Here is an 11,918-nt window from a genome sequence, read left to right as displayed (position 1 = left end):
TTTGAAGGGAGGCGTCAAATGAGTGCCTGTCTAGTCATCATTTCCCTTCATAAGTGTACGAAAGAAGGCGAGAGAAACGTTCCAGCTGGCCTGTTGGATAGAGCTAATGCTAAAGCCACAGTCAGCTGTTTCCTGCACGCTCTGCAGGTCAGGCTAGTGTAATACGCATAATATTGATTTTCATACAGAGAGCTACGCGCTGTTATTGAAATGTATTGGGGACAGTTGCCTCACTCCGTGTTTGCTCTGCTAAACACTCAAACATTTGACATACTGTAGAACAATGTGCTAGGTCAAAGACACATTAAGAAATGTAAAGAAACGCACAAATTTAGTGGTAATTATATTTGCAAAATAATTAATTAATACTAACGCTAAAGAAAATGGATTCGCTATTTCGAAAGCAGCGATTGTGATGCATGCCTTATACGAATATTTGAAATGGAAGCTGGAAGTAAATCAGTAAGATAGGGGTTATAACGAGTCAAGAGAACGAGTCAAGAGAACGGAACAAGACATGAAGCCAAAGTTTATATAAATACAACACAGACATTGGTTATGATTGGCTCTATGCCCAATACGATGCAGCAATATTATTAGATAACAGCTGAAGCTAGCTGCCCAATTGTGAAACTGTTTGCATAAGAACTGAGAACATAACAACCTGCACAAGTGAGAAGCTCAACTGGCACGAACATCAGGCAGCATGACAAAAACTGTAACAGGCCATACTTGAGGCTCCTTCACACTAGACGGCCGTATGTCGGAGTTGTCCTTTCGGCGTTTATCGTCGATTATGTGCGCCGGAAACCGATGGCTTCGTTTGTTTTATTTCATCAAAAGATATGAAAACAGAAAAAACAACAAAAGAAATAATGATGAGGCCCAAACTGCGCAGTAGCATTGCTAGTCAAGGCGCTGGGCTTTGACGAAGCAATGCGGATACGTCGGGAAAGTTTGCAGCTGTCAAACTTTCCCTTAGCCTGTGCAATGTGCATTATTTAGGCGATAGTAATTTGCAGTCACAGATAGTGTGCTCTATTTATTTCCGTTTATGATAGTTGCTGCGGGACTAGTATTTAGTTCCAGCATGCGGCAACAAAGAGGTTCCTTTGTGAAAAATCAAAAAGAAAAACAATCACACTGCGTAGCGAAGTATTTGCTGATGCAAACGTGAATGGGTTTGTGATAGCGTGAACATTGTTATCACTGACGATCACCAAAGTATTGTGGCATCAAGGCTGAGATACAGCGATCTAGTGTGAACCAGCCTTAAGATGAAGAACTAGACTACTACATGTACATACCATTAACAAATATATTTTTACAAATTAAGCATTATGAAAGGATTTCTTCTAAAAAGTTGTGAAAGCGCAGCCTGTCGATGCATCACCTCAAAAGTACACCAAAGATGATATAATTTTTAATTCTGAAAAAAATGTCTTTCATAGTAACCATAATTAAGAACCAACCTAAAAGAGAATGTACCACATCCTGACATCTCCTCCTGCCTCAAGTCTACTTTTGCCCTCTTTTACCTCCAGTTGCCAAGAGTAAGAGCTGTGCCTCTCAGAGCAAGTTGGTATGCGAGTCGACCAGGATAAGTCAAGACTTTGAAGGTAGTTGAAGCAAGCCCATAAAAGCACTGTGACAAACTGGCCGTATTACATGGTCAAGGAGAAAATGTCCCAAACTAGAATTAACTGATTTTGCAAAATAATTATGTGTTCGCAGATTGGCCTAGAATCGTAAAAGGTTTTGGTTAAAAGTTCTTGCAGACAATGTGTCAGACTAGACATCAAGTTCAAAAATCACTCTGGTATCGCACCATGGTATGCTATACCAGTTCAAAAATCACTGGTATAGCACTCATGAGCAAGCATTGATCATTATCACAGGGATAATATCCTACAACGACTTGCTAGCCACTGCTATGAAAGATCGCTTAGCAATTAATGTGCCCGATCAATATATACATCAGAATATAATTGGAATAGAGTTACTCACCATAAAAATAGAATATGCCGACAGCTAGCGCAGTGTCAGAATAACCCTTAGACACAACTTTGACTTTTAGCAACATTATGACTAATGTAATCACGCTATAGGATACTGCATCATGCATTCTAATAGAAAATTGTTTGCAATAAAAGGGCAATGTAACAAACAAGTACCGGAACACAGTTGTAGAATAAAGGATATATGATAGTCTTGGGTGGAGTTCCACCATTAATATATCGTACATAACTGCATGCATCTGCTGATCTTCCTGTAAAATCAATCAGCAGACGACGTGAGGTGCTAGTTAAGGCAGCATATATTCTGAACCAGCGTCTAATTTACAGCCGTGCTGAAGAGTCTGGAATAGAATCCTCTCAACTACCCACTATAAACTAGCAAACTACCTTTTACATCAAACATGATACACAACGCCAATGACTTAGCAGAGGACCGACATAGCAATAAGATTCAGTTCATCGATTACAAAAGATATATACAAGCGAGTGACTTTCAACGAGCTCTCAATTAAACCTAGACTAATATTAAGTGATGAGGGGGGAGAGTAGAAAGTTCAAAAAGTAAGAAATGCATCAATAGGAATGTCCAGTGCTTACTCAATTAGAACTTATCATAAATTGGATTTGTCTGCTCTTTAACATATGTGAAGACAATCTTTACTATGTAATATACTGCAAAACTTTCATTTTTAACCTTTCCCCTATACCTATAGTGATGTTTTATTAAAGGTGACGTTCAAATAAGGGGTGGCGTTGTATTTTCAAATACATCCTCACAATTTTGGGAAGCTGAATTTAACCCTTTTTACGGACGAAGCGAATGTCGCCTTTATTTGCACCCTTCTCCAAGCGGCATTAACCCTTTTTGATGCACTATATCGGTCATAGCTTACCTTCAACTTGTCATAGTTCTTTAATAAACATGCATTGGGAAGCTGAAAAATATTTCTACCAACTGATATCTATTGCTTGCAATTCACCTACGATGATCTTACAGCCTGCGTTGCAATCAGTTGGAACTTTCAACTTTTTATTTCATTCTAAATTTGAAGGCAAATGTTTATTTTATAACTATACTAGCTGAATTCCCTGCGTTGCCCGGGTAATGAAAGTCTTTGCACAGAAAATTAATTTTTATATAACATATAATGACAGTTACCATTCTAACTTTCAAACTTTATATCATGAGAAAAGTGTTTTGTGCAGTTCAAATAAATTACGAGAAAAACAAACTTGCAAAGGTTGCAAATGTGAAATAATTAGCAAATAATGGCTAACTAAAGTCTGTTTTGCTAAGATTACAAAAAATATTTGGTATACAATTATATGATTTCAATTCGTTTCAGTGTTGGCATCGTGAGGCGAAAATATCATGTAGAGTGGTATAGAAACCCATAGTATTTATCTAATGCAAACATCCCCTAGTAAAAATCATCAAAATTTTATATACGTACTGTACATGTTAAAAATTAGTAACAAAAAATATATTAACCTTAGTAACTATAGTTACCTAAGACTTTACCTTTAGTGTATTTAGCAGTTATGATCTACAAGAAAAAGTAACTTTACAATGTACTACGCGCAGTACGTATCGTGGGGAGTTCTTACCTTCGAGACATACATATAACATACTGTAAATGTTGAATTTAACTTAAATGAATTTAGCTGACTAAATACACACTTGAATCTAAGTTTTAGTATGTATTTTACTAAACTAAACTTCAACCTTGTCATAGGCTAAAATTTCATTACTTATCTGTTTTCGAATTCGTTTGTACTATAACTTATAAGGAATAACGCTGAACTGAGATAGCGAATATAGTATCTGTTGCAAGTGTTGTAGGAGGGATTTCAATGACAAGCATATCGGCATTTTCGTTATTTCGTCTTAAGCAGTACACCGTCTACCAAATTTTAATTTCGAGAGAAATTTTTATTGATATCATATTATGGAAAAATATAAAAAATTGCCCTCGTATGGCAAGGACGAAAAAACTTCGCGTTCCATATAGCAAGACAAGAAAAATCTTATAATAGGGGCATCATAACCCGAGAACACGCTGTATTAATTAATAACAAAAAGTATGTACACATTTAGCGTGTGTAATTGCATAAGGATATACAGTATATGATAAGGGCAATGCGTGCGATGAGTAAGGCTTAGCCTTGTGGTTATACGCGCTTGTTAGCAGACTTGCGATTTGAATGCCATGAGTTCAAATCCAGTAAGTGATTTTTCGGCACTAAAACTTTATCGCTATAGTGGGACAAACAAATGACACACATTGAGATGTATATAACTAGAAGATAGATTTAACAATGCTACATAAAAGCTCACTTCACTCATTGATATGCTAGCTACAGGTTGCAGCCAAAACTGTGCAATAGAAGAACAGTTATGAAATAAGTTATCCGTTGTAAGCCGAGTTTAGATAATTGCAATGATGCTATCAAATAATATGCCATAAAACTACAAATTTATAAGTTATATAATAATAACTTATCAAATGCTACAGACATACATGTATATGCATAAACGAGTGACATAAACGAACCATACTTATAATACATGCAGAAACAAAAATTAACATTTTTCAAACAAAAATATTTTCATCATTTGGTCGGCCACTTGCGTTCGGATTGCTGCTTTCATTTAGAGCCATTCCATCGTCTTCCGATTTTCAATACCTTCTGCAATGTCTGCTGATCTCGACTTTTTATTTGTACCCCTGAACTAGTCGATATTAGGGTCTAAAAATTTTTTTAGCAAAGCAAAACTTTTATGAGTTTTTATTTAAAAAGCTTTTTCTGAAAATGATGATAAACGTTTAGCCGCATGCATGCTAAGCACTAGTTTTATAGCCTGAAAATAGTACTACAGATAGCATCGTGATTGTAAACCGCTTTCCATATAGCTATAAGTATCAAAACCATGCTAAACAAGGAACTACTATTAGCCCAATACAGTTATTAATTATTTCTCTGGCATTGCTTTAAAAGTTTTAAAGAAAAATTGTAAGCTTTGTAGCTAGAAAATGGACTTCCATATGAACAGCAACCATGAAAGAATTAATTGTTAATGATGTAACCTAGTCATTATTAGTACCATTTTGCGGACCCCTTTTCTACTGATCGCTATGACGGGTTCGAAAAGATCAAAGATTGTCAAATAGTGGCGGTCAAATGGAAGTGGCACTCAATTAAACGGTGGCACTTTATTTTTCAACCCTTCTCCTTTTAGTGGTGGTCAAATAGAAGCACCGTTGAAGTAAAGGTGGCATCCACATACCCTAAGACACTTATATTTCGCTAGTATTTATTTTTGTGAGTAGCATACAGAGTTAAATTTCGATGCAACTTAATTTTGCAGCTCTGACGAGTGCGAAAATATAGTGATGTGAAAATAAATGCAGTGGAACAAACATAATCAGATTCCTCAGGTTCGATTCACCGGCAAGAAAAAAAATTTCAAGTTGGGACTAGTTTGTAATTGTAAACCGCAGGTAGAATTGTAGGGCAGAGATCGATAATGCAATTTGATCGCTTGCTGCCATTTGTTTCTTGGACTATCAATGAACAAAGCTATTTAATTCCGCATTTTCACTCGTTCGTTATGATAGTTTAGTTTCGATCATGAAATTTTCGCGAGAGGATGACTCCGCGAAAACGCAAAAGTTAGATGAGGCGAATACATAAGTGTCCTAGGGTAGAGGTTTCATGGTAACTACAGCATCAACAGCGTAATGATCAGCTAGGAGCATACAATAGCTAGTGTGCAAAATAAGTAAACTGAGCTTTTCTATCGTTGTGAGCAAATCGTTGTTATATTACATGAAAAGGGCTCTACAGCATCTCCTATACTACAAGCTTATCACGATAACGCAGCTGTGATTCATAAGTTTGAGTGAAAATTGTGTGATATAGTGACGATTAGAAGGAAAGTGTAAGGAAACAGTAGATGCCTGCCGACCAGTTAAGATGAATAGATGCTACAACTATAACGACTATTACAGTAACTAAGAAGAAATATACAAAATATTAGAATCATCTTTTCTGATCTATGTCCCGTTTTACCAACAGTCAAAACATACCATGAATCATTTCGTACAACAGGACGCGCCATTACTCCTCGATTCCAACTGTTGTAATACTAAAAACAATGCTTGGCAGATCCTCGGGTGAAATTTACCATTGCCTCTCATATACCCTTATCTAGTGCACACTTTCATGATTGATCGTCGACATTATCTTATCTGGCTCACCATTAATATGATAGTAGAAAGGCAGAAACATATGCTCCCTGAAATCATGCTTCCTGTAGAAGGAAGTAGCAGCCATATTTGAAAACAGCACATGGAGATAGACTGCCTTGACGTGCCGCTTCACGGGAGATGTCAGGTACTCAATCAGCTTGTTCAAAAGGGCTGATCCTGCATCAAACAGCCAGTAATGTTGCTCGTAACAAGTCACAGTTACGGCCAAGGAACACTATAACGATGGCAGTTGATGAGCGGAACTAAACAACTTACCAAGACGCTTGCGCCTAAATGACTCTACGACCCCAAGACTGAGGATGTATGCAACTCGTGAATCCTCGGTACAATGCTCTCTAGAAAGTAGGCTGTGGTCCTTAAATGTAGATAGAGAACATTTATAGCTAAGGTGGGCTTACACACAGATAATGATACAGTTACTGTGGACGCTCTTATATCGTGAAGCTCCTATAACGTAAATTCAAGTTAACACAAAGAATTTACCGTAAAACCTCTAATTGAACGCCATGGCGCTCTATTTTTCAACCCTTCCTCTATAGTGGCGGTCAATTAAAGGTGGCATTCAAATAGAGGCTGGCTGTGTAGTTTTCAAATAGCTCGTCAGAACTTTAGAAAGATAAATTTAGCTTTATTACAGGCGAAGCGAATGTCGCCTATATTTTATATTAAACCTTTTGGATGCAATAAATCTGCTAGCTTACCTCCAACTTGACAAAGATCTCTTAATAAATATGCATCAAAAAACCGAGAAATATATCTACCAGTTGATATCTATTGCTTGCAATTGACTTGCGATGATATTGTAGCCTGTGTCCTTCTATGCAATTTGTCGGCATTTTCAATTTTTATTTAATTCTCAATTTGAAAACATATTTTTATTTTATATCTATATTTAACAATGTTGCATAAAAGCTCATTGCAGTCATTGATATGTTTGCTACAGTTTGCACCCAAAACTAGTTTTTTATGTGCAATAGAAGTGGAGTTATGAGCATCAATCCATTGTAAGATCTGTGTTAAGATAGCCTCAAAGATGCTATTAAATAACATGCTATAAATCTGCATATTTATAAGATTATATAATAATAATAATCATAGATATAACAAACCTATCATTATATCTATGACAATAATCTATCAAATGATACAAATATATATTCATGAAAAAGTGACATAAATGAACCATACTTATATTACATGCAGAAGCAAAAATGTACATTTTTAAAACAAAAAATGTTTCCATCGTTTGCTAGGATAGCTGGATTCTGATTTTTGTTCTCGATGGAACGAACATCTTCTAGTTCTCCAATACCTTCCACAATATCTTCACGCCTCAACTCTTTTTCTGCACTGCTGAACTAGTCAGTATTAGCATCCAAACAATTTTTTGGCAGAGCAAATCTTTTACGCGCTGCGTTTAGCCTAAATGCAGTGTGTAAATGTTTGCTTGCTAAACGTAACGTTAGGCCCAAAACTCGCAAACCATTTTTAAATGCATACTCTTTGACCGCGTTAAACAAGGAGCTACTATTAGCCTGAAACAGCTAGTAATTATTTCAATTTCGTTGCTTTGAAAGTTCATCTACCATCGTAAATTTAAACCGTTTTTATATAGGTACATGTACTTCGAAGTATCACGACCACGTTAAACAAGGAACTACTTTTAGCCTGAGACCATTATTGATTATTTCTATGGCATCGCTTTCAAAAAATTGAAAAGCTTCAGAGTTGGACAGCGACAGAATTGATTGTTATTGATGTAAACGATTCATTATTAATACGATTTTATGGACACTTCTACTGATCATTTGATATTATGGGTTCATAAAAATCAAACATAGTCAAAGTGGCGGTCACATGGAGTTGGCGTTCAAATAAAAATTGGCGCTCTATTTTTCAACCCAGCTCTCGTAGTGGCGGTCAAATAGAGATAGCGTTCAAATAGAGGTGGCGTTTAATTAGAGGTTTTCCAGCAATTTCTTTCTAAATTTGATACATAAAAAATTTCTAATATGTTGCATGAGAAGTCATACATTTACTTCAGTCATGTGATAAATTTTGCCGTCTCGCTAATGATGTTAGAGCACTGCACCAGATACTAGAGCGTCGCACTGCAAGCGTTTCCACTTCTCATGCTAATTATTGGTACAATAATTTTTGTGTTGTTGTAATTGTACTGTAATGCTACAAAATAAAATGACAACTGTAACATTACTTCGTATATTTGCAAACTTTCCATAAATTGAAATATGAATTTCTTGATAAAATGATTAAAGAAGTTAGTCTCGATCATATGATAGACTATGTGTGGCCAAGAGATGAACTGAGAAGATTCTGCTAGAATGCGGAGATTAGTATGCTGGAGCTGATGGCTAGCCTACTAACTGGAATCTGCTAACTTACCTTTAACTTGTCAAAGATGTCTAAATAAAATATGCATTGGAAAGCGAAAGGATAGCTCTACTAGTGGTTATCTATTACTTGCAATTAATCTGCGATGATATTATAGCCTTGCTTGGCAATTTGTTAGAGCATTCAATTTTTAATCTCATTCTAAATTTGGGGGCATATTTTTATTTTATATCTACTTTTAACAATATTGAATAAAAGCTCATTGTACTCATCAATATGTTTGCTACAGTTTGCAGCCAAAACTAGCTTTTTATGTGCAATAAAAGAGCTTTTTATGTGCAAATAAAACATTCATTGTAAGCCGTGTTAAGCTAACCACGAGGATGCTATTAAATAATATGAGATAAATCTGCATATTTATAAGTTATATAATGATAATTGATCAAATGATACAAATATTCATGAACAAGTGACATAAATGAACCATACTTATATTACATGCAGAAACAGAAATTGATGTTTAAAAACAAAAATATTTCCATCAATCGCTCTGACAGCTGCGTTCTGATTGTTGCTTTCGATGGAACGAACAGCTTTTGGTTGTACTGTACCCCCCAACAATGTCTTCTGACCTCAACTTTTCTTCTGCACTGCTGAGCTAGTCGATATTAGCTTTCAAACAATGTTTTGGCAAAGCAAAAATTTTATGCTTTGCTTTTAACGCAAACGCAACGCGTAAAAGTTTTGCTCGCTAAACGTAACCTTTGTGCCATCGTAAATGTAAACCGATTTTATATACTTGTACTTCGAAGTATCTACTATAAGGAACTACTATTAGCCTGAGACAGTTATTAATTATTTTTGTGGTGTTGCTTTCAAAGTTTTAAGGGAAATAAAATGAAAAGCTTTAGAGTTGGACCCCAAGAGAGTTAATTGTTATTGATGTGAAAGATTCACGATTTTGTGGACACTTTGCGACTGGTCATTGATATTATGGACTCGTAAAGATAAAGTAATGTCAAAGTGGCGGTCAAATGGAGGTGGCGTTCGATTAGAGAGTGGCAGTCTATTTTTCAATCCTTCTCTCAGGTTGGCGGTCAATTGGAGGTGACGTTCAAATAGAGATGGCGTTCAATTAGAGGTTTTACGGTATGTAAAGTTTTTGCTTCGCATTACATGAAAATTCCAGAAAACATCAAGTAGGTGCAAGTTGATATATAGTAAATATGATAGAATAGTACACAGTAATAAATATGATGGACTAGTACACAGTAGTAAATATGATAGACTAGTACACAGTGGTAAATATGATAGACTAGTATACAGTAGTGAATATGATGGACCAGTCCACAGTAGTAAATATGATATACTAGTATACAGTAGTAAATATGATATACTAGTATACAGTAGTAAATATGATATACTAGTACACAGTAGTAAATATGATGGACCAGTACACAGTAGTAAATGTGATAAACTAGTATAGAGTAGTAAATATGACATGCTAGTATACAGTAGTAAATATGATAGACTAGTATACAGTAGTAAATATGATAGACTAGTATACAGTAGTAAATATGATAGACTAGTATACAGTAGTAAATATGACATACTAGTATACAGTAGTAAATATGATAGACTAGTACACAGTAGAAAATATGATAGACTAGTATACAGTAGTAAATATGACATACTAGTATACAGTAGTAAATATGATAGACTAGTATACAGTAGTAAATATGATATACTAGTATACAGTAGTAAATATGATATACTAGTACACAGTAGTAAATATGATGGACCAGTACACAGTAGTAAATATGACATACTAGTATAGAGTAGTAAATATGATAGACTAGTATACAGTAGTAAATATGATAGACTAGTATACAGTAGTAAATATGATAGACTAGTATACAGTAGTAAATATGATAAACTAGTATACAGTAGTAAATATGACATACTAGTATACAGTAGTAAATATGATAGACTAGTACACAGTAGTAAATATGATAAACTAGTATACAGTAGTATGATAGACTAGTAAACAGTAGTAAATAGAATGAATTAGTATACAATAGCATACAAGATTGATGTTAACACAGTAACAAAACAGAAAGCCGCAAAACAGGAATAATTGTGAGGTAGCATCTGTACCTAGTCCAGTTTTCAAAAGTGCTCAACTGCAAGCATTCTCCACTTTTGGTTTCATTCATTAAAAATAAGAAACTGGCTAGGTACTGGAAAAGTTGGCAATAATACTTTGCATGATCCACAGCATCGATCACATCAAAAAAATGTGCTTGAAGGTTGACTTGCAACAAAATTCACATTACAGTTATTTGATCTAATTTTTCTAAAACATCATTGGCATTGAATAATTAATTTTATGAAAAAAATCCAATATTTTTTTCTACAAAATGATTTTTTCCAACCCTGAACACAGTAGTAAATGGGACCAACCGACCAGAAGTACTCTCCATGAAACTATAATTGAGACCAAAACCTACCTCTCTGTTAACCTGTTTGAGAGACTTTACATCACACACAATCATTCCAATAATATGTCCATCAACTGGATGTGTGGCAGCAAGGGAATAATATCTCTCAGCACTGGTCACGTCTTGATACCAAAACTCTGGATACCTATAGCACCAATATCGATAGGAGCATGTACAGATACCTAATTACGAATGGCTCTAACAATCATGTTGCATACTTGAAGCTTAAACAAAAAAATAAATGTACATTAAATGTATTTGATTGTTAAGAAAAGCCAAGTAAACATCATACACTACAAACTAGCAAGTTGAAGTTGGTATCAAGCAATCAATCAATAGAACATACACCGGCTATTCCAAAACATTTTACTGCATTGATATAGTTTAATTGTGCATCAGGTTAAAGCTGTGCTCACCTCACGGGAAACCAAATTCGACAAAGGTCCTTAACTTCATCAATATCACGTGGTTCAAGAAACCGATAACTCCATGAAGCATCCATTGTGGCAACTTCAAATTGATACTGTCAAAGTGTCTAGCTTACAAACTTTCGTAACCTTTGACTTGCATATGACTGTAACTTTCTCGCTTCTTGATTACCTGCGGAATGACCAAAAAATAGCCCCTAAAGACTTGCATATACGCGTGTATAATTTTCAGAAACCATTTAAAACCAATTTTATGGCTACTGATTGCTCAAAAAGCATGTAAGATAGGGTACTGCAAGTAACGAGCTCTTTTATTATTAGTCCAAAAAGTTCTCTGTTCAAACA

At 35.2% G+C, this 11,918-nt stretch overlaps 1 protein-coding gene across 1 annotated transcript; it reads right to left on the bottom strand.

Moving 5' to 3' along the window:
• Positions 1 to 2,071: 2,071 nt before the first annotated feature.
• LOC137385727 (N-alpha-acetyltransferase 60-like) lies at positions 2,072 to 11,668 on the bottom strand. Its single transcript, XM_068072264.1, has 5 exons — positions 11,562 to 11,668; positions 11,155 to 11,290; positions 6,548 to 6,647; positions 6,281 to 6,448; positions 2,072 to 2,269 (listed from the first exon to the last, which is right to left on the bottom strand). The coding sequence occupies exons 1-5, from the start codon at positions 11,645 to 11,647 to the stop codon at positions 2,127 to 2,129; spliced, it is 633 nt and encodes a 210-aa protein (XP_067928365.1). The 5' UTR covers positions 11,648 to 11,668; the 3' UTR covers positions 2,072 to 2,126.
• Between the last annotated feature and the right edge of the window lie 250 nt (positions 11,669 to 11,918).

This window comes from Watersipora subatra, chromosome 1 (genome assembly GCF_963576615.1).
Source record: "Watersipora subatra chromosome 1, tzWatSuba1.1, whole genome shotgun sequence".
NCBI lineage: Eukaryota > Metazoa > Bryozoa > Gymnolaemata > Cheilostomatida > Watersiporidae > Watersipora > Watersipora subatra.
Note: the sequence above shows the minus strand (reverse complement) of the source record. Positions and strands in the feature narration are given on the sequence as shown.